This window comes from Tripterygium wilfordii, chromosome 22 (genome assembly GCF_013401445.1).
Source record: "Tripterygium wilfordii isolate XIE 37 chromosome 22, ASM1340144v1, whole genome shotgun sequence".
Taxonomy (NCBI): Eukaryota; Viridiplantae; Streptophyta; class Magnoliopsida; order Celastrales; family Celastraceae; genus Tripterygium; species Tripterygium wilfordii.
The window spans coordinates 1,773,286-1,795,365 of record NC_052253.1 but is presented as its reverse complement, the minus strand read 5'-3'; the positions used below and the strand labels follow the sequence as shown (position 1 = coordinate 1,795,365).

Genomic DNA, 22,080 nt, shown 5'->3' with positions numbered 1-22,080 from the left:
ATCCTCTAATTTATTATTTATAATTAATTAGGGCTATTCATCATTCATGACTTTGGGTAGTGTGTTGTAGTATTGCGTTATATCTACTTTAGGTTGTATCTCAAAAAAAAATCATTCATGACTTTGATTTTCTAAATTAATGGGATTCCCTTATTTGATAAATATTACTTTCTTAATTGGAGGATATCATATGTTTTCAAAAATTCAAAGGCCACCTTTATCTTTACTTTTCAAAAACCTCAAAATGGGTCATTTTTCTTAATCAACAACCAATTTGCCTAAAGCGTTCAATATTTGATCAAAAACCAAAAACCTATTTGATGACATGCAAAATCGGATCGACTTCTCGACTGCTCGATTCTATAAGCGTCTCAATTGATTAGACTAGGGATCAAGAGGTCGTTGTTCTGTCTCTGCGCAAATAGGAAATGTAAGCTTTAGGGTCACAGGGGTATACCTAAGGAGGACGCTTCGACGCTCAAGTTAGTTCATTAGGTAATATTGTAATAAGGCTAGTGAGACATCTCGGTATTTAGAGCCCTCTATTTAGCTAGTAATCAATAGTGAAAAAAGTGAGGAGATTAACCTGAGTGGAGGTCCTTTTATATGAATTTAGATTTACTAAGCTCTCTTTATTGCAGGCAAAATTTTTGGGGGTGAATCACCTAGAGATCTCTTGCAGATCTTCTCCCTAAATAACGATGAGTGCTCCTCGATACCAGAGGTATTTTGGACCTTTTGGTCATATGGGGTTTTCAAGGTCATGCTTGTTAGGTAGTACCGAAGAATACCGACTGAGGTGACATCTAGATGTATCGAGATGCTCCCTAGTATGATCTTCTCTCATTCACTTTCTATGGATACACACTTGTCAACGTCTCAATGGTGAAAATGATTTTCGTATTATCATCATTAATACCTTTTGATCGTAGATCATCTATTATTATGAATTGCTCGATTTGTTGTATATTGATGTCTTACGACATGGTAAATTGGGTCAAAACCTCAGCTTGTGGTCACAAGTGTATTGCTTTCATTGGAAGTCGAACTCATAATCACCCGAATCCATACAATTTAACCACATAAATATTCACTGACTAGACTATCAACGCGAGTGGTTAAGAAAATCACTCTATGTCTTGATCAATAATTTTGCTCCAATCTTTGTTTGATGGCTAGTACTAATGGATGACCACTCTTCCATAAAAAGCCACTTCTTTTTCCCCGTTTGTTTTGGAACCTTTGGCTCAAAAGGTTGATGAGAGGCCATGAGAGCACACCATTACCCCAAAATGGTGCAAGTGAAATATCACTATCCTTATTATACATGTGATATAGTTTGTTCCTGTCATACATCTCTTGTTAAATCAATTTGCCCTTTTAAGTTTCAAAATAAAGACACGCAAGGATTATAATATTATATTAAAATGGAAGCTTACAAAGATGGGCTTGGAAGCAGTCTCATCTCATGAGGGCCTGTGATTAGGGAGGGTTAGTATGGGGTCATATTCTGCTTGTGATAAAGTGGGGACCATGTCCATGATTGTGGCCCCCCCCCAATCCTAAAATCCAATTTACAATGCTTTTTTATTTTTTTTCTTATTAACAAGTGGCATTTTATAATAAAAAGTAAGGTATTGTATTATCTTTTTTTATTAAATTTTAAAAATGAGATACTTATATGTGCTAATTCATATTAAAACATTAAGTAACAATGTTTACATTGTATATGGACAAGAAGTGATTGGGTCTATTTATGCTATTTTATAAGCTCTTATATGCTACCTTAAAATAAGCTTTTATACGCTACTTTAGAATAATATTTTTTTACGGCTCTTCATTTATTTATTACAATTAATATAAATTAGTTTATTTTAAAAATATCATATGAACAAACCAAATGCCTAAAAATAGGCTAATTTATAAGTTCTTACACGGTACCTTAAAATAAGCTTCTCATAGGAGTTAATACGCTATTCATTCATTTATTACAATTTAATATAAATTAACTTATTTCAAAATATAACCAAAAACTTATAACTTATAAATCTACTTATTTTTAATAATTTATAAGCTAATTTATTTATTTTTCTCAAATATAAACTATGCAAACCAAAGATACAAATAAAAATCAAGTCCACAATTCCAATTGACGCCTATATACGAAATTAATAAAAAATGAAGCCCACAATTCCAATGAGGCCCATATACGAAATTAATAAAAAATGAAGCCCACTATTCCAATTGAGGCCCATATACTAAAAAATAAAATGAAGCCCACTATTCCATTTTTTTTTTTTTAGTACAAGTACAAATACAATATACGACACACTACCAGATCAAGCCTATAAAAGTACAAGTGTCAATAGGCCCACTATTCCAATTGTTGCCCATATATGAAATTTATAAAAAAAAATATATATATATACATACCACTATTCCAATTGAGGCCCATACACTAAAAAATAAAATGGAGCCCACTATTCCAATTGAGGTCCATATACAAAATTAATATATATATATATAAAATTAATAAAATATATATAAAAATTGAGGTCCATATACAAAATTAATAATATATATATATGAAATTAATTATACATACCACTATTCCAATTGAGGCCCATACACTAAAAAATAAAATGAAGCCCACTATTCCAATTGAGGTCCATATACAAAATTAATAATATATATATATATATATAAAATTAATAAAATATATATAAAATACAAAATTAATAATATGTTGAGAGTGGGATTTGAACCCACGCCCTTTCGGACCAGAACCTTAATCTGGCGCCTTAGACCAACTCGGCCATCTCAACAACCTTACTCCGGTGAGAGACATATCAAAGTTAACATCACTTCAACTCGGCCATCTCAACCATACCCTAGCGAAGCACCCGAAGACAAAAGACTTGCCGGGCTCGCATGCGATTTTTCTCTGCCTTCCTTTCCTCATCATTTCCAATTGGCTACTATTTGTCACTCATACGCCTTCGCACGCATCTCTTCGCTAATGGCTGCATCGGAGGAGTCGCTTCGCCAAGCCTTGGCTGAGAAGCAATCGGCGGTGGAAAATCAAGGCAACGTTGTTAGGGCCCTGAAAGCCTCGAATGCTGCAAAGACGGAAATCGACGCCGCTATTGAAGCCTTAAGTAGTTTAAAGCTCGAGAAGAATGAGCTTGAGAGGCAGTTTCAGGCGGCGGTCACTGGAAGTGGCGCTGATGGCATGAACAGGGAGGAGTTCAGGCAAGCCGTGGTTAATACTCTCGAACGGCGTTTGTTCTACATTCCATCGTTTAAGATTTACAGGGGTGTCGCCGGCCTTTATGATTATGGGCCGCCGGGTTGCGCCGTTAAGTCTAATGTTCTTGCTTTCTGGCGTCAGGTAATAACCGTTTCTATAACTTTTCTTTCAATTAAGGTGGTTTCAAGCTCAAGGCGATGCTAATGGTTGATTGTACATGACTTAGACAATGATGCCGTGTAAATTTGTGAAATGAGAGCCCAATTTAGCAGTTTTCAATTTCCAAATGATTGAAACAAGTGAGATGAACTCAAGTAGGTTTGATTTTAAGTTTTTGCTATATCTTAATGACCGTTATAGACTCACTTACAAGGTTCGTATTTGAGAAATCAAAGTTTAGGACAGTAAACTAGATATTTATATGCTTGTCCGTATATCTAGCCACTATCAGTGGCGTAAATTATTTTTTGCTGTCCAGCGGTTATCACTGTAGTGTTGCGTTGTTGTTGTTGTTGCTCTTGTACCCTGTCATAAAGTTGTTAAAGATTGGGGAAGCAGCTAATATGGGTGGTTTACTTTCAATGTTTCCCAGCATTTTGTTCTCGAGGAGAACATGTTGGAGGTTGACTGTCCGTGTGTTACACCTGAGCCTGTGTTGAAAGCATCTGGCCATGTTGATAAATTCACCGACCTAATGGTTAAGGATGAGAAAACCGGGAATTGCTACAGAGCTGACCACTTGCTAAAGGATCACTGCAATGAAAAGCTTCAGAAAGATCTTAGCATTAGTGCTGACAAGGCTGCTGAATTTAAGCATGTGCTTGCAACATTGGATGATTTCTCTGCTGAGGAGCTTGGTGCAAAAATAAAAGAGTATGGAATAACGGCACCAGATACAAAGAATAATCTTTCTGATCCTTATCCATTCAACTTGATGTTTCAGACATCAATTGGTCCATCTGGCTTGATCCCTGGGTGAGTAGTGATTGATTTTGTTGCCAAGGCTGTAAGTTTTGTGATGGTGTTGTGCAGCATAACCAGAAATGAGATAGATTGATTGACTATTTTAAGTAAATTAGCTTAGAACTCTCGGTTAATTTATCTGGCATTGTTTCAATTATTTGCTATATTATTTTTTCTGAACTCTTAATTTTTCTTCCTGCCTAGGTATATGCGCCCTGAAACAGCACAGGGCATATTTGTTAATTTCAAAGACCTATACTATTACAATGGCAACAAGCTCCCATTTGCTGCAGCTCAAATTGGTCAAGCCTTCAGAAATGAGGTTTTGAAATTTTCTTTTAAGAATTCGTTCTTTAACACCTACATGCTTCTGTGCTGGGTCTTCTACTATTTTTGTGTGCATATTGAAATGGCCCTTGGCCTAGTGGTAAGGTTGTTTCACCATAACCGATCTTGGAAACAACCTCTTCCAATTTCAGGGTTATGATTGTGTTTTCCTTGATCCCACTATAGTAGCCTTGTGCACCTGAGTTATTTACCTTTTATATTTAGAAATCTGTTGTTGTGGATTAATTGGCTCTGCGTTATTGTTCTCTGCGCCAATCTATTGCGCTGCCCATTACTGTTGCAGTTGATTTCTAGAAGTTGTCTGCTTTCTTGTTTAGAAGCCTATGATTTGTGAAGACATTTGCAAAATTTGAGCTTTGCGTGAATGGGAGAGAAGGTTTTCTGATTGCTGTACCCTTCATATACAGATATCTCCTCGACAAGGCCTTTTGAGAGTTCGTGAATTCACACTTGCAGAAATAGAGCATTTTGTTGATCCTGAAGACAAATCTCACCCGAAGTATTCGGATGTTGTAAATTTGGAATTCCTGATGTTCCCAAGAGAAGAACAAATGTCTGGGGCCTCGGCAAAGCAAATTCCACTGGGAGAAGCAGTTTCAAGGGTTAGTTTGACATTTAGTCTTTTGCATCTCCCCTCATACCCCCCTCTCCCTGACAATGTGGTTTATATCATTTCAGGGAATTGTCAACAATCAAACCCTTGGCTACTTCATTGGCAGAGTTTATCTCTTCCTCACTAGCCTTGGTATAGACAAAGACCGGTTACGTTTCCGGCAGCATCTTGCAAATGAAATGGCCCACTATGCTGCTGACTGCTGGGATGCGGAGATTGAATGTTCCTATGGATGGATTGAGTGTGTTGGCATTGCGGACAGATCTGCTTATGACTTGCGAGCCCACTCGGTGAGAACTTGTTTGATCTTTTCTCGATCTTACAAATAAAAGATTGGATAGATGTTTCTTCTGCACATACCCTTCATTCATATGAAAAGATGTCAGGATTCTGTGTATATGAAACAATGCATTATGTGCTTATGGAACTTTTGTTTAAAAGTTTTTGTTTATCACTTTTAACAGGAGAAAAGTGGTGTCCCTCTTGTGGCTCATGAAAAGTTTTCTGAACCTAGGGAAGTCGAGGTAACACTATTAATGGCAGCTTTTCGTATTAGGAAACTGATAGCTTAATTTTGTCGCTATATTTGGTTCTGACCCATGCCATGCAATTGCAGAAATTGATCATCACTCCTGTGAAAAAAGAGTTGGGCCTTGCATTTAAGGGGAACCAGAAGATGGTGGTTGAAGCTTTGGAGGTGAGAAGTGGAATTAATTTCTTGACGGGTCCTTGACACTGTGAAGCTTTCTGCAGCATTTGTTTGATACGTTATAATCCTTTTCTGATAGGCAATGAAGGAAGGCGAAGCTATGAAATTGAAGGCTGATCTGGAATCCAAAGGAGAGGTGAACTTTTATGTCCGCACTCTTGGGAAAACTGTAAGCATTAAGAAGAGCATGGTCACAATTTCAAAGGAGAAGAAGAAAGAACATCAGAGAGTTTTCACACCATCTGTGATTGAGCCATCTTTTGGTGTTGGAAGGATAATATATTGCCTCTATGAGCACTCTTTCTATACAAGGCCAAGTAAGGCTGGGGATGAGCAGTTGAATGTTTTCCGCTTCCCCCCTCTTGTAGCACCGATCAAATGCACAGTTTTCCCACTGGTTCAAAATCAACAGTATGAGGAGGTTGCCAAGGTCATTTCCAAGTCTCTGACTGCTGCTGGAATCTCACATAAGATTGACATTACAGGTATCTGAGCAAGATAAAACTCACTTGATTGTGATTAGATCAGTTGGTTATTGGTTAGGTTTGTGGCTTTTGAAGTTTGATATATTTGCTGGCGTAGGCATATGTTCATGAATGATTATGACAAAAATGTTTTTGTTTGCGCTGTTGCACATATATATTCACTTGTATCATCGTTGTCTTCAGTCTTTAACCCAAATACTGTTGGGATCAGATTGTAACTGATGGAGATAATCTGGTATAATATGAGTGCTACGGAGTGATATTTGCTTTTACATGCTTGGAAACCCTTATATAAACTTAGTAAATGCCTTCTTATGCATTGGTATCATGAAATTCTGATTGAATACATTTTATTTCATTTACAGGCACATCAATAGGGAAAAGATATGCAAGAACAGATGAACTTGGTGTACCCTTTGCTATCACCGTTGATTCAACATCCTCGGTAACAATCCGAGAGAGAGATAGCAAGGGACAAATCCGTGTTAACGTGGAAGAGGTAGCATCAGTTGTCAAGGAAGTGACCGAGGGTTTGAGGACGTGGGAAGATGTGTGGTCTAGTTTCCCTCATCATTCCTCTGCTACGACAGATGATTGAGCTTAGATTCTTATGATGCTATGGGGACCGTTATACTGCAAGTGCTGATTTGCATGGGGTATACCATACTTTTGAATTGTTTTTCAACCATGACGGTTTTTGGAAGAAAATTTTCCTATTTTGTGCAGCCAGAACTTAAATGATGAAAAACCACAATATCTTCTGCATGCTTTGTGGGTGTAATAGATATGATGATTTATTAAGCTAATAACTTGGTGGGACCGTGGGATAACTTTTATATTTCTTAAAACTGTGAATTATGTGTGTATTCACATCATTTTTTTTTTCCTTTTTGGTGAAGAGGAACTATGTGTTATTGACCCATTTGGATCTAGTGTTTTTATCGTAACTCAGTGACACTCATATGTGTGATATCTAATAGAGAACATGGATAAATTCCTGGGGGAATTTTTTAAAATAGGGTAAGAGAAACAGATTAAAATATATTGCAAAATAATAGAAAGAAGAGAAGACTTGTCAGCAAGTGAAAAGCTGATGCACCAACGACGTCGTATCGTATTCAAAATAAACGCAATTTTTTGGTGAGTTGATCCTTCTTCGAAGTGCGAACGCTCGTCTCGATACAGAAGAGCCGGAGGTCTCTGCCAGGGACATTGATCGAAACAAACCCTAAAGAGGGAAAAGAGAAAGAAAGAAGAGGATGTTGAGAGTAGCTGGGAGGAAGCTCACTTCTCTGCCATGGAGATTGTCTCCGACAACCTCCACGTTCCTATCTCGAAACCAATTCCTTAGCGGCGGCGATTCTGTCTCCGATGGCACTTCTTCCAGATCCACCTACTATGCTGATTCTTGCCTTCGAGATCTAATCAGAGGTTTGATTCTTCACTTTCTTTTACGATCTCCTTATTGTTGGGTTCTCTAATCGTATCGATGCCTTTGCAAAATTATGACATCCTCAACAAGTAGGCGTTCTTTTTTTCCCCCCTCAAGCTACGGTTGCTTGCAAGGAAATATGAGAGGGAAAAATATAATCTAAATCTTTTAAATTTCTATTATTTGCTTATTAATTTCTTTGTGTGGGGTGCCTGCATCAGGAGGCCGGAACTTTTGGACTTAAAATGATCTTCAAAAATAAAATTACATGTTATACAATCCATTCGATTGATAACTTTGGGTATGCTGCAGGATTTTTAATCTTCAAGTTTTTGCTGTGGTTGTCCGGCTGTGAAATGGGCCATTATAGAAATCATTGGAGAATTGTAGAAACGAGGCTAAGTTTTTGTAGACCATAAGCTTGAAACTGTGCATTGAGTGAGAATCTTGAAATTATTGTTGGTTGTTGCCTTTTTCTAGGTTTTGTGGGTTATATTTAGTTGTGGGAAGTGAATCACCTTGGTGTTTCTTCAGCGAATTATTATAAATTTTTTTTCTGGTTTTATTGTCGTGTAACTTTTATGTTCTATTGAATTAATTGCAACTTGTTTGAATGAATACCATTGAAACAACGAAAACATTGTATTCACACTATTTCTTTCATTGGTATGCAGATTTCATTTGTACTTTCTCAATTTTGTGTATTCTCAATTAATATCATGTGAGTCAAGTTTTCAAGAATGAGTCTGTTAATATAGTGCTGCTTCCATAGTCGTGCTATCTGTATGTATAATTATTTTTCAATGTTCTCCTGGTGGTAATGTTATCCATTATTTGAAGTTAGACATTTTATGTTTTTAGAAGAGTAATGTTTGATTGGATATGCAAAATTTCAGGATTTTACTTAAGTCAAGTCAAGTTTCGAAGTGCATGTCTTCCCTTAAGGATTATGATCATATTAGGGGCATATGTTTTTGCCCATGATTTATAATTGGAAAGAAGGCCATCACGTTATTTTTATTGAGGAAGGATTTGTTCAAAATGGACATGGATATTGGCAAGCACAAAGAGTGGACTGTCTTATAGTAATAGAAGGCCTAATGAAACTGCCCACTTGTTCTGAATTTTCCTCTTTTACACTAAATGAGAGTAATGGAGAGAATACACTGTTTTCTGTTATATGCATCCATTTTCATGTAATTACATATGATACAACTTAAACTCATGGTGCACTTAAGGATTTACTATTGTGAATTCTTAGTCAGTGAACAACTTTTGTGCACCTAAATTTAGAACATACACTTTCATATAATTACATGTTACAACTTACACTTATGGTGCACTTGAGGATTTACTGTTGTGAATTATAATTCAGTGAACTACTAGCGTATATGGTATATCTAAATTAATGTACATTCTTGTTTCTTTTTAATTTTGATTTTGGACAGAATTGCATGGCTGCAACCTAGAGGTCACAGGTTTAATTCCAACAGTCTCTCCACATATTATGTTGGGGGGGGGGGGGAGGTGAGGTTTATGTACATCCTGCATGTTCCCAACCCCTAATGCGAGAGACTTGTATACTGGAGTTGTTTACATTTTTTTAACCTTTATTCTTTTTTCATCTTAGCCCTCCCACCAAAAATAAGAACTTTTTTCTCGGGGGGCTAGAGTTCCATGACAGGTCCTGTCATGATGAAAACCTTGGCACCTGTTGTTCATTATGACTATTATTAACACAAGATTTGTGTATTTCATTGTTTTTTGCCCACTTTCTGAATGGTTGGTTACTTCTTGTAGGGTTTTCTTCTCAAGCCCTCACACCAGGACATGACACAGGTGTGCTGTCACACCTGCCAGCTACTGTGGAAGCGGTGAAGAACCCTACCCCAAAAATTACCTACGATGAGTACAACCATGAGCGTTTTCCCCCTGGTGACCCCAGCAAACGTGCATTTGCCTATTTTGTCTTATCGGGAGGGAGGTTCGTGTATGCCTCGTTGATTCGTCTTTTGGTCCTAAAGTTTGTGCTGAGCATGTCTGCCAGCAAAGATGTCCTTGCCCTTGCTTCTCTTGAGGTTGACCTATCCAGTATTGAGCCTGGGTCCACTGTCACAGTCAAGTGGCGTGGCAAACCGGTTTTCATCAAGCGTCGGACTGAGGATGATATTAAGCTGGCCAACAGTGTCGATCTTGCTTCTCTTCGTGACCCACAGGAAGATTCTGCAAGGGTTAAGAATCCAGAATGGCTCATTGTCATCGGGGTCTGTACCCATCTGGGGTGCATTCCTTTACCAAATGCTGGCGACTATGGCGGCTGGTTTTGCCCGTGTCATGGCTCGCACTATGACGTCTCTGGCAGGATCCGCAAGGGGCCTGCACCATACAATCTGGAGGTGCCCACTTACAGCTTCCTTGAGGAGAACAAGTTGATGGTAGGGTAAGAATTGTTAGGGAATTACTTTTCTGAAGCATTTTTTCATGGTGACATGTCATCAATCATAATAGACGTACTCCTCTGCAGCTGATGAAGTTGGATGATTGATTTTTCGACTTTTTTTGTTTTCTTTCCTTCTGTTCACCAAATGATATTTATATTTGGAAATTGCATCTGCTGCCTGCATTGGTCTGGCTCTGATGTTATGAATAATACAACTGAAATTGTATCTGCTGCCTGCATTGACTCTTGAGCAAGATGCATTTCGGACCTCAAATACCATGTCTAGCCTAATTGTATTGGAGATTTGGAGACCACCCTTTTGCTGAATGATTGAAGTTTTTGTGGTCATAATTAGGAAAAGGACGTGATTTGTATTGCTGTATTGCTCCTCCAAATAGGGCCCCTCAGGGAACCAGTTGATAAGGTTAAAGGCCCAATTAAAACAAGGATGCGGGCAGCCCAATTAAAATTACAATGGGCCTGATAAGGTTAAAGGCCTAGCCAGTTACAGAGACCACGGAGCCCAACTTCTCCAATTAGGCCCCCTCAGTGGACAGTTGATAATGTTAAAGGCCCAATTAAAACAAGGATGCTTGCAGGCCAAATAAATTATGATGGGCCTGATAAGGTAAAGGCCCAGCCCGTCACAAAAGAACACGGAGCCCAATTTCTTTATCTGCTACTGAGATGGACTTGCCATCGAACTTTCAAAACAAACGCAGCTTTCACAAAGCTATTAGCCACCTATAGAGATGCACCTGCTTCCGCTCCGTTGTCTTCCGTGAAAATGGCTCTTCTCCATTCCTTGAAGCAAGTTCTTCGTTGTTTAGTCTATCGATTCCTACATGGGAACCTCCATTTCTTATTTAAACCCATGCCCCCAATAATCTACATTCAAAGTAAACCCTTCAACTACTACACATACGACGCCCCAACTGTACTATAATCCTCTTAAATACGAGCTTTTCATTCCCTTTTGAGGCGGACCCCGAAAGACCCATTTCGGTATTTTGGGATAAAATTCAAAATGAGGTTATGTATATGGTTTTTTCTGGTCTTTGTTACTTATGGACCTGTTTGGACGATTATCGCTGACCAGAGTCTGCGTACTGAGCGGATTTCAGGTTCCATTGTTACTTCTAATATGATTTTTGTGTTTGTTTGCTTGTTTTGATATCTAAGACTCTTAGCTCAGTGTTTCTCATCAGCTTTTGAGTTGTTCATGATACGAAATTTTAGCTGAACCGTTATATTTTCTGAGGAGTTGTATTTATTTCTGAAAATTTCTATATGTTAGATCTAGATTGTGGAAATTAGTTATGCTCAAAATAGGTCGACTCCAATTTAGACATATTTCTTTTGATTAGCCATATGAATATGCGAGAGCTTGCTTGGTTGATGTTTAGGCGACCTTCATAGACACAATGAAAACATTTTTCACTTTTGGAGGGCCGTGGTTTCGTGTTTGGTTATTTGTGTAAGTTAACTTAAACATGCTCCCTGAAGAGCTGAAATGAGGACAAAGAGGAAATCAATTTCTCTGAGAATGTTTAATTTTTTCTTGTATTGCCTTTTATTAAGCATCTTGTTCAGAACTTTTCAGCAAGCCATGATTTAGATAGATAGGACATTAGAAGTAGCAGTTGATCTAATTCTATGATGCCTTTTCATGGGTGATGAACTCATGGAAATTGAATCAGGGTTTGCTCAGTTGACTGATTGGAATGAGGTGGAAACTTATTATTTCTTCTTTGATCTCATTCTTCCATGGAAACTTTGGCTCCATATTTCTTAGCTTTCCTAATGTATCCGATGCTCATCTTCTATGACGTGAACCAAGATACTCATTCTTAAACCTGAATATAAGTTGTATCAGGGCTTTTAGTCTCAACTGGTGTAGATGAATGAGTTCTTGTTAGAACTTAAAAGGATTTTTGTACAGAAGCCTCTGTTATTTGTTCTTGATAAAAATAAAAAACCAATGTCTCTAAACACGTCTTCTGTTCCTGCTGGCATTCTTTTTTATAGAACTGAATTGCTGATTGTGCTTACAAAATAAAACCTGACTCGACTTGATCTAGCTCTTTTGCTTGCACAGCTCTGAACATATCTTAAAGTTTGCTTTTGGTTTCCATAATACAGGAAGTGCTGGTGATGTCTTGGATGATGATCCAGTGGGAAGATTGAAAGTTTACATATATGAGCTCCCAAGCAAATACAACAAGAAGCTCCTACAAAAAGACCCCAGATGTCTTTCCCATATGTTTGCTGCAGAGATTTTCATGCACAGGTTTCTCTTATCAAGCCCAGTTCGAACCCTTAATCCTCAGGAAGCTGATTGGTTTTATACCCCCATATACCCCACATGTGACCTTACACCAAGTGGCTTGCCGTTGCCCTTTAAGTCTCCACGGGTGATGAGAAGTGCGATACAGCTTATCTCCACAAATTGGCCATATTGGAATCGAACAGAAGGCGCAGATCATTTCTTTGTTGTGCCCCATGATTTTGGAGCATGCTTTCATTATCAGGTAACTTCCTTTATTTTCCCACTTCTCAGTATGTTGCAGATTGACCATCTAAGATGTGCTTATGTACAAAGGTGCTCACTAAAACAATTCATACTGGCTATTATAGGAAGAGAAAGCAATTGAACGGGGTATTCTTCCTTTACTCCGTCGCGCTACCTTGGTTCAAACTTTTGGACAGCGGAATCATGTTTGCTTGAATGAGGGCTCAATAACAATTCCTCCTTATGCTCCACCTCAAAAGATGCAGGCACACCAAATTCCCCTGGACACTCCACGCTCCATCTTTGTCTACTTTCGTGGATTGTTTTATGATGTGAATAATGATCCAGAAGGTGGTTACTATGCAAGGTATGTATGAAATACTGAGCTCTTAGTAGGACTCTGGTTTATTGAAATTGGCCAAAATTTGCCCAATTTTTCCTCTTGGTGGCACTGTAAGAGAATTGATAATGTTTAAGACTACAAGGAATCATGACAGTTCTTATGTGAAGCATTTATGTAGAATTTTTCGTAAAAGTGGGCCAAGTATTTGTCTTTATAGGAGCGGAGACTGCCGAGTGGAGCCAATCTCATTAGTCGCTGCAACAAAATATTATAGGCCCAGCATCTCACATTTTCTCAACATCGTATTCCTGATTACACATTAATTTATAGATTTTTTTTTTGGTGTCGTGTGATGCGGATATGATATCCACTGGACAGGCTATGGTCTGCTTCTGTCATCGATAGATGATCATCTGCTTTGTGAATTGAATATGAGTCCATTCTGATCCTTTCTGTTCCAAATGACAGAGGTGCAAGGGCAGCGGTTTGGGAGAATTTCAAAAACAATCCTCTGTTTGACATCTCCACTGACCATCCAACAACATATTACGAAGACATGCAAAGAGCAATCTTCTGTTTGTGCCCCCTGGGATGGGCACCATGGAGTCCTAGGCTCGTCGAAGCAGTAGTGTTCGGCTGCATCCCTGTAATCATAGCAGACGATATTGTTTTACCCTTTGCTGATGCTATTCCATGGGAGGAAATCGGAGTATTCATAGAAGAAAAAAAGGTTCCCAACTTGGACAATATCCTGACATCTATACCACCTGAAGTGATTTTGAGGAAACAAAGACTTCTTGCTAATCCTTCGATGAAACGAGCAATGTTGTTTCCTCAACCTGCACATCCAGGTGATGCTTTCCACCAAATCTTGAATGGCCTTGCTCGTAAACTGCCTCATGACAAGAGTATTTACTTGAAGCATGGTGAGAAGACACTGAACTGGACGGCTGGACCGGTTGGTGACATGAAACCTTGGTAGTTAAAATCCCGGCTCTTCAGTTGAAAGTGATGTTAATTTTCTCAGGTTTTAGGACTTTTTCTTGTAAAACCTGTATCAGTTGAGAAATGTCTGTGATATGTCCCTTCAAATCCCAAGTTTTGTAGATATGACTATCTTCCATTTTGATGTCTTCAGCTCATTATTCTACACCCTTGTTGTGGGCTTGAGAGTTTCGAACTGCTTAATGATCCCTTCTATGAGCTAAATTGCACTTTAAATCAATCAATGGGCGCTCTTGAGGGTGCAATAATGGTCGGATTAATTTGGGGTTAAGCAGCTTTTACAAGGACAGGCCATTTGAAAACTCTATTCACTTCTCTTTGTACCAAAAATCCTCACCCAGAAGAGACAAATTGGGCCAAATTGAAAATATTGGCCTTTAGTAGGTGATAATTATCTGGGTGTTTGATAATTATGCAATAAGTTACTTATGGTTGGGATTGTAAAGTTAATTATGGTAACTCTTTGTAAATACGGGAGATTCCGATTTCAACTCTCGCGCCGGTTGATATGTTGGACTGGGTAATTCTCGGTTAAAAAAAAAAGTGTTTGATAATTGTGTGAAAGAATTAGGTAGAAATATGGTTGATGAGGGGTTTTTTTTGGGTTAAAACGATTGTAAAGCTGCTTCCAAAAAGAGAAGAAAACAAAACAATTGGTAAGTTAGAGCCTAGAGGGGCCGGGCCCCACTTTAAGGGTAGATCCGCTAATGGGCCTAAAGATAAAGCTGAGGCCGTTATCTTCCCGCGAAACCCCATTCCAGGTTTTACTATTTATTCAGCTTCGAAACTTCTCTCGGTCTACCTCACGTACACATATTTTCATGGCGCCGATTTCTTCAATTGGAATTTTACAGCAATCCTTACCGGTATCTCTTGGAAGCGCTTCAACCATGGTAGGGCGTTACTTTGGCTAATTGTCGTTTTCTCTCTCTCGGGGCCTTTCGCTCAGTATTCATTGTTTTGCTTTTCAGAAGTGGCGCATGCCGATTACGCTTCAATTCGCTCCTCAGATACCCTATAAATCTGAGTCCAGTTCAAGCGGTTTGTAATTTCTTCGAAAACAATGTGAATTACGTATGCACCTGCTTTTTGTGGCTTAGTTTGTGGGGTTTTCAGCAATTGAAAGGATTGGAGTTGTAAATTTTAGGTGAAAGCGGTTTTGCAGTTTATGGAGACAAGATTGATAGAAGAAAAGTCATGATATCTTCGGTTGGGTTGATAGCTGGGGCATTGTGGGGTGCTTCAAAAGATGGGGTGGCCGTGGCATCTGAATTTGCTGACAGTAATTTCACTGTTATCCCTTCTATTTATGGTTTTCGTCTAGAAACACTGCTAGGGTACAAATATGACATCTCTTCCATGTCAATTTTTCTCAACTATTTCTTGGAATGTTCTTTGTGGAACAAATTTGATGCATTGTTTCCTCCATATGGCCTGTGGGCATTACTTTTGGGAAGCATTTCTTGATCTTCGGCAGTTTCTGGAATCAGTAGGATCAGAGTGGTCATTTCCATCCCTCAGTTTGGAGCTTCAGCTCTACAAGAAATGTGTGGTAATCTGGCCGCATTTCCATCTCTCAGTTTGGAGCTTCAGCTCTACAAGAAATGCGTGATAATCTGGCCGTCTTTAAACCCTGATCTTGAGGAAGAATCCATCATTTTGATATCCTTTTTGGTTATCTTGCATGCATGCCAATATTACACGAGGAAGCTAGTTGATTTTGGTACAGAATTTAGTTTCTCAATTGCTCTGTAGTTGCATCATAGTTGGCGTGGATGACAGATAAGAGAACAATGAAAAATCGGTGTGAATTGATGATGACAATACTTAACTAATTGTTTGCACCATGTTTCAATATGCAGTGCCAGCACTCAGGGGAAAGGATTATGGCAAGACAAAAATGCGCTATCCAGATTACATTGAAACAGAATCCGGTCTTCAATGCAAGGTCACCTATTGGAAAATTGCGTTGTTTTAGTTTGTAAGTGCTCTAAGTGCTATCTATTGTTTAATTAAATAATTGAAAATGATGCAGGATTTGCGAAAGGGAAATGGCCCCACACCAAATATGGGAGAGGCCGTTGTGGTAAGGACACAATGAGTAAGCTAAAGCTATGAAATCAAAGAGACTAGTATTTGTGAATGACGCTTATGTGTGTTTAATGGTCATCTTTATTTTTTCAGTAACATTCTATTTTTGTAGTTACTTCATCGAAGATATTAATGGCACAACATACATGCATTTTAGGTTGATTGGGATGGATATACCATAGGTTACTATGGCCGCATATTTGAAGCTCGAAACAAGACAAAGGGTGGTTCCTTTGAGGTGAAAAGTACTTATTTTCTATTTATCATGTATTGTTTTGTATTATTGGTTAAATTTACATTTTTCTTGGATCTCGACATGCAGGGGGGTGAGAAAGATTTTTTCAAATTTAGATTAGGATCCCAAGAGGTCAGGTTATTCTTCTATAGATGTGTTCGTTTCAATTTGGATGATATGATATGGGAACGTACTTTTGTTTTCTCTTAGCATTTTATCGTAGGTAACTTTTTTGTCATCTCACTTTTTTACGAGTCCGAAGCATTCTCGACTTGTTGTCCTTCCAATCCAAATATCAGATGGTGGTGCTAACTATAAACTAGTTTGGTGAAACTGTTTGCTCTTGAATCCAAATGTTAATGATTGGCATTCTGTTGTAACAATGCTATATGATTCGTTTGCTACCTTGGAAACATGTTCTCTTGTCAATTTTGAGGGCTTAGATTGTGCTGCCGGGCTCTTGCATTTTTCAGGTAATACCAGCTTTTGAGGAGGCTGTTTCAGGCATGGCTCTGGGTGGCATTAGAAGGTGTTTCGTCTGCTTTGTTTCGCAAACATTTTCTTGCATCTGAGCTGAGACATTTAAGTACATCTACTCGAATACATGCAAAGTAATGATACATTAATAATGTATTTTGACATGTTAGAGCTATATTCATACATGATAACACGACATACTCCATTGCAGTTTCTATCCTGGCTAATAGTTATTTGTTATTGTGCCTTGATGTTCTTTAGACATACTGCAACATTCTGTAATTTTGTTAATGCCAAAATTTCCCTATTCCAGTTTATGCATATTGTGCAAATAGTTCACTTTGCAGTGATGCAGGATCATAGTGCCTCCTGAACTCGGGTATCCAGGGAATGACTTCAACAAAAGCGGACCAAAGCCAATAACATTTTCGGTACTGCTAAAAATTCTCTTAGTGATGCCTATTTGAAGTCCATGTTTCTTTTTCCCCTTTTTCCTATCAATGGCACTCTGCCTAACAGGGGCAACGAGCCTTGGACTTTGTGCTGAGGAACCAAGGGCTGATAGACAAAACTCTCCTGTTCGATATTGAGCTCCTCAAGATTATAGCAAGCTGATCCTACATATCAATGTTTTACTTGCCACTCCAAGCACCATTAAATGACAGAGATTAGTTTGTGTTTTTTTTGTTGTCTTGAATTGTCTAGGAGTAAGCAGTTTCCATAAATATTAACCGACTTGTCGCCCAATTCAGATGCTAGAAGGTAATGAGCTGTGTGGAGAGATCCATAATGTTGGAGACCAATATTTGAGGAATGTAAGCAAAGTTGAAACCTTTCCACCCAAATCGATTCTTGGAAGTTGTCTTGTATAATATGCTGTAATTGGATACTTTTTGAAAGATACCAATTTCTGTTGTTCTGTTGGAGAGTAATCAATATTGGCTCATAAGCATAAAATCAGGAATCCTAATACTAGTAGGATTAATTAATCGTCTAATCAGGGATCCTAATACTAATACGATTATTTAATCGTCTCTCTCTTTATATTATTTCCCTGTACGCGATCAACCTTTAACAAGCGAGAATCCTTACGCAATGAAACGACCGTTTGACGATGTCAGTGGCTCTAACTTCGCCGGAACTAACACCACCAAACCGGTCTTCTTAACCAAAGTTCAACGACAACAACTAGCCTTTGAACGCCGTCAAGATTTAATCGAACGGCAGAAGAAACGCCAGGATGCAATTCTCTCCAAGTACCGTCCCTCCGACTCCAGTAGCCATAAATCCTCTGATTCCGGCCGAAGTGAGCGGGACAGGGAGAGCAACCGTGATAGAGACAGAGAACGCGAACGAGGCCGTCGGAGGGCGCGTGAGAGTGACCGGGAGTCTGAGATGAGAAAGTGCAAGCGTGCACTTGTAGATCTTGTAGCGGAAAGCGAGCGTAGGAGGGAGAAATTAGCGCAGAGAGAGCTACAAGCGATTAAGGAGCAGTATCTCGGTTATGAGAAACCAAAGAAGAGGGAAATTAAGACAAGCCAGAAGTTCCGTTTGTCTTTCGATTGGGAAAACACGGAAGATACGTCTAGAGACATACCAGAGCCCGCACGAGGCCCAGCTCTTGTTCGGGAGGGGTTTTCGTGCTGGAATGGATCGAGTAGAGCAGAAGAAGCTTGCCGCGCGTAACGAGAAGGAGTTACGGCAGGAGAAGCCTGAGATGGCTGCGCGGAGGCTGAAGGTGGAAGATGCTGAATCGTATGGGACTTCTGATATGAAAGTTGATCGCCACTGGACGGAGAAGACGCTAGATGAAATGACTGAGAGAGATTGGAGGATTTTCAGAGAAGATTTCAATATATCATATAAGGGATCCAAGATTCCTCCCCCGATGAGGAGCTGGGACGAGAGTAGACTGAGTACAGAGCTGCTAAAGGGTGTGGAAAGGGCAGGTTACAAGAAGCCATCTCCAATCCAGATGGCTGCCATTCCACTTGGGTTGCAACAAAGAGATGTCATCGGCATTGCTGGCACTGGTTCTGGTAAGACTGCTGCCTTTATATTGCCTATGCTTAATTACATTTCGAGGTTGCCTCCTACAAGTGAGGAGAATGAAGCTGAAGGGCCTTATGCTGTTGTCATGGCTCCCTCTCATGAACTTGCGCAGCAAATTGAAGTTGAGACTGTTAAATTTGCTCATTATTTGGGTATTAGAGTAGTGTTGGTTGTTGGTGGGCGGCCCATTGAGGAACAAGCTTTGAGTATTAGGCAAGGCTGTGAAGTTGTGATTGCAACTCCGGGTCGTTTGATTGATTGCATAGAGAGACGTTATGCTGTTCTGAACCAGTGCAACTATGTTGTTCTTGATGAGGCGGATCGTATGATAGATATGGGTTTTGGACCTCAAATAATGGCAGTAATGGATGCCATGCCTTCAAGCAATATCAAACCAGCAAATGAAGAGCTTGATGAGAAGAAGATCTACAGAACAACTTATATGTTCAGTGCTACTATGCCACCGGCTGTGGAGCGGCTTGCGAGGAAGTACTTGAGGAATCCTGTAGTGGTCAACATTGGCACTGCTGGCAAAGCCACTGACTTAATATCCCAACATGTAATGATGATGAAGGAATCAGAGAAATTTTCAATGTTACAGAGATTGCTTGATGATCTTGCAGATAGAACAGCAATGGTTTTTGTTAACACAAAAAATAATGCAGATACGGTTGCCAAGAATCTTGATAAAAATGGCTATCTCGTGACAACTTTGCATGGTGGTAAATCACAGGAGCAGAGAGGAGTTAGCCTTGAAGGGTTTAGGACTAGAAAGTACAATGTTCTTGTTGCTACTGATGTTGTGGGACGTGGCATTGATATCCCTGACATGGCTCACGTCATAAATTATGATATGCCTAGCAATATCGATTGTACACACACCGTATTGGTAGAACTGGCCGTGCTGGGAAGACAGGTGTGGCTACGACTTTCTTGACTTTGCAGGACACTGAGGTCTTTTATGATCTCAAGCAGATGCTTATTCAAAGTAACTGTCCAGTTCCCCTCGAGTTAGCTAAGCACGAGGCTTCAAAATCCAAGCCAGGAACAATTCCTGACAGACCTCCCAGGCGCAATGACCCTGTTTTTATTCATTGAGAAAATTTGAGTTTTGAAGGACTCCCTCATTAAAGGTCAGACTCATTGCATAATATAATGGTGTTTTAGAACTTAGCATTGAGGAAATGGTTTTGCATGGACTATGATTTGAATTTGGAGCTTTTGGATGTACCACATATGTTATTCTATCAGATGAATGTTTCTCAACTTGCATTTCTTTTACTATTAACTACTAAGCTTTAGCATCTTTCGCTTTGGCATTCTAGTTTGTGTCTTATTGTGCTGTTCATCCCACCTTATTTGTACAACCAAACAAATGATAACTGATAGGTTCAGTTTATATTTCCGTGGTTGCATTTGTTCTTGCGACATTATGAATGCCTCCAATGCTGTTCATGCATTGATTCCTGGACAGTGATAATGTGTAAGAATACAATTGATAACCTTAGTTCTATGGTTCTTGTATCATACTTTAGCTGCTGTGCTTTTTCCACTAATTTCTGGCCTTTGCAGAGCAGGAAAGCTTGTGGAGTGTCTTGTGTTGCTGCAATGTGTGCCTTACCTAGCTTCATTATTCAGGTAGTTTTACATTTTATGTCTGCAGATCACTTGCTATGATGATACTTTTGTTAATAATAATCTATCAATGTGAAAATTTGCTCGTTTAAAAACCCCAAAATATTTTTGGCTGCACCCTGCTCAGTGCCCTTGAATAGAAGTTTTCTTTCTGCCATTTTAAAAAGAAAAGTCTCCTCAAAATGTTGGTTGTACTTTGTGTGAACCTAAACCTTAACTTGACAAACTCTCCCACTCCAGTGGACATCTTGGGAGAATGATTCTTGAGATCGTATTCAGCTGGTCATTGGAATGGTGTATTTTTTGCCAAATAATTACATTTCAAAACATGATTCATTCATTCCATTTGGAACTCCTAACGGGAAACTTGAGGATCTGAGTATGCATGCTAGCCTATGAAATTTAGTATGCAAGTTGGCTGTTGTTTAGAGCTGTATATACAGATCAAATGGTGTGGCTGTTTATTTAAACGAACTTAATAACAATCTTAGCCTCATCACTGCTGCACAGCTTAGCAAGTGAGGGCTCTCTTGTAGCATTTAAAATCTATTGACAATTGGAAAAGTCAAGAAGTCGTAGAAATTGTATGTTCAATTCGACGTTATTATGTTATAGAATTACCATATTAATACTCACTGGAGATGTATCAGGTGCATTCATAGATCCAGTTGCGGTCTGGTTCCAACCCTACTGACTCCAGAGTTTCTGCATTCCTAGGCCTGTAACTTAACGTGCAACAGACAGCTTCATCAACTGAGAGAAGTCTTATGAACATGGTGTTTCCAACAGAAGTACTGTAAAATTGTTTTCCCTACCTGGCGAAAGGATCGGGACGTGAAGTGCCGAAAGTGTTGGGAAAGACGGGATTGCGTTCCTGTATGTGACCAACCTTTCTCAGGAAAGTTTTGTTCACGAACTTGTCAGCTTTGGCGAGCGAGCGATCATGGTCTGCCACCTCTGGAAAGCTTTCCCTCCTCTTCTTGGAAACGTAAACAGATGGAGAATGCACCAGTTGCTGCTTGGCCGTGTGCCCTCCATTTGACAATGCAACCACCAGCATTACCAGCACCACATGCACAGGTTAAAACTCTCCTGTCATCCCATACCTGAAGGTTGCAATCATAGCTTACTGCAAGTAAATCTCATATTTTGACAATAAAAACATTTTAGGAATCATTTTTGGATCAATTCATTGACTAACTTGTTGTAATGGTGACCAGAATGGGTGGCATTTGCAGCCGCAGATGGTGTGAAGTGTTTCATCTTTGGAGTCCTGGACGATGCGAACGATCCGGTACCTCCCAGGTAGGCTGCCATTGATCTCCAGTGACGCTGCAATATTAGATTGTTTTGAAGTAGAAACATATATTTCATTTGTTCTTAGGGATTATGACTATGAGCAAATGCTTTACTACAAAGCAAAAATAAATAAAAAAACAAAATAGAAGCTCTAAAGTGGTCAAGGTGGAGACTGGAGAGTAATGGAAATC

General features: G+C 39.2%; 4 protein-coding genes, 1 non-coding gene and 1 pseudogene across 9 annotated transcripts; 5 read left to right on the top strand and 1 right to left on the bottom strand.

Annotated features, from left to right (window-relative positions):
• Positions 1-2,744: 2,744 nt before the first annotated feature.
• Positions 2,745-2,825, bottom strand: TRNAL-AAG. Its single transcript has one exon. It is a non-coding gene; the product is annotated as a tRNA-Leu (tRNA).
• A 74-nt stretch (positions 2,826-2,899) lies between these two features.
• LOC119991095 (glycine--tRNA ligase, mitochondrial 1-like) lies at positions 2,900-7,206 on the top strand. The gene is made up of 9 exons (XM_038837298.1): positions 2,900-3,391; positions 3,843-4,225; positions 4,418-4,535; positions 4,969-5,163; positions 5,240-5,464; positions 5,639-5,698; positions 5,791-5,871; positions 5,963-6,368; positions 6,734-7,206. The coding sequence occupies exons 1-9, from the start codon at positions 3,020-3,022 to the stop codon at positions 6,964-6,966; spliced, it is 2,073 nt and encodes a 690-aa protein (XP_038693226.1). The 5' UTR covers positions 2,900-3,019; the 3' UTR covers positions 6,967-7,206.
• Positions 7,207-7,508: 302 nt separating this feature from the next.
• On the top strand, positions 7,509-10,490 carry LOC119991096 (cytochrome b-c1 complex subunit Rieske-4, mitochondrial-like). The gene is made up of 2 exons (XM_038837299.1): positions 7,509-7,799; positions 9,601-10,490. The coding sequence occupies exons 1-2, from the start codon at positions 7,628-7,630 to the stop codon at positions 10,242-10,244; spliced, it is 816 nt and encodes a 271-aa protein (XP_038693227.1). The 5' UTR covers positions 7,509-7,627; the 3' UTR covers positions 10,245-10,490.
• Positions 10,491-10,944: 454 nt separating this feature from the next.
• LOC119990699 (probable beta-1,4-xylosyltransferase IRX10) lies at positions 10,945-14,298 on the top strand. The gene is made up of 4 exons (XM_038836757.1): positions 10,945-11,364; positions 12,383-12,771; positions 12,878-13,119; positions 13,564-14,298. Exons 1-4 carry the CDS (start codon positions 11,268-11,270, stop codon positions 14,075-14,077), a joined length of 1,242 nt encoding a protein of 413 aa, XP_038692685.1. The 5' UTR covers positions 10,945-11,267; the 3' UTR covers positions 14,078-14,298.
• A 481-nt stretch (positions 14,299-14,779) lies between these two features.
• Positions 14,780-17,856, top strand: LOC119991681 (peptidyl-prolyl cis-trans isomerase FKBP19, chloroplastic-like). 5 transcript variants are annotated; one of them, XM_038838075.1, is made up of 11 exons: positions 14,780-14,993; positions 15,072-15,141; positions 15,248-15,382; positions 15,963-16,048; positions 16,136-16,186; positions 16,349-16,429; positions 16,514-16,558; positions 16,900-16,955; positions 17,259-17,334; positions 17,423-17,570; positions 17,656-17,856. In XM_038838075.1, the coding sequence occupies exons 1-10, from the start codon at positions 14,808-14,810 to the stop codon at positions 17,516-17,518; spliced, it is 882 nt and encodes a 293-aa protein (XP_038694003.1). In that variant the 5' UTR covers positions 14,780-14,807; the 3' UTR covers positions 17,519-17,570; positions 17,656-17,856. The 5 variants fall into 5 exon arrangements, with proteins under 5 accessions (XP_038694003.1, XP_038694007.1, XP_038694005.1 ...); XM_038838079.1 differs by lacking the exon at positions 17,656-17,856 and having other exon boundaries at positions 17,251-17,334; positions 17,423-17,495; XM_038838077.1 differs by lacking the exon at positions 17,656-17,856 and having other exon boundaries at positions 16,900-17,037; positions 17,423-17,473.
• On the top strand, positions 17,856-22,045 carry LOC119991680 (annotated as a pseudogene).
• Positions 22,046-22,080: the final 35 nt, after the last annotated feature.

Bases quoted from the DNA above. Each gene is read 5' to 3' on its own strand.
- LOC119990699 (XM_038836757.1), top strand. From the start codon at position 11,268: ATGAGGTTATGTATATGGTTTTTTCTGGTCTTTGTTACTTATGGACCT. The intron at 12,772-12,877 runs GTAACTTCCTTT...TGGCTATTATAG, and splicing joins GAGCATGCTTTCATTATCAG to GAAGAGAAAGCAATTGAACG. The intron at 13,120-13,563 runs GTATGTATGAAA...TCCAAATGACAG, and splicing joins GAAGGTGGTTACTATGCAAG to AGGTGCAAGGGCAGCGGTTT.
- LOC119991095 (XM_038837298.1), top strand. From the start codon at position 3,020: ATGGCTGCATCGGAGGAGTCGCTTCGCCAAGCCTTGGCTGAGAAGCAA. The intron at 5,164-5,239 runs GTTAGTTTGACA...ATATCATTTCAG, and splicing joins TGGGAGAAGCAGTTTCAAGG to GGAATTGTCAACAATCAAAC. The intron at 5,465-5,638 runs GTGAGAACTTGT...CACTTTTAACAG, and splicing joins ATGACTTGCGAGCCCACTCG to GAGAAAAGTGGTGTCCCTCT.
- LOC119991681 (XM_038838075.1), top strand. From the start codon at position 14,808: ATGGGCCTAAAGATAAAGCTGAGGCCGTTATCTTCCCGCGAAACCCCA. The intron at 16,049-16,135 runs GTCACCTATTGG...AAAATGATGCAG, and splicing joins AATCCGGTCTTCAATGCAAG to GATTTGCGAAAGGGAAATGG. The intron at 17,335-17,422 runs GTACTGCTAAAA...TCTGCCTAACAG, and splicing joins CAAAGCCAATAACATTTTCG to GGGCAACGAGCCTTGGACTT.
- LOC119991096 (XM_038837299.1), top strand. From the start codon at position 7,628: ATGTTGAGAGTAGCTGGGAGGAAGCTCACTTCTCTGCCATGGAGATTG. The intron at 7,800-9,600 runs GTTTGATTCTTC...TACTTCTTGTAG, and splicing joins CCTTCGAGATCTAATCAGAG to GGTTTTCTTCTCAAGCCCTC.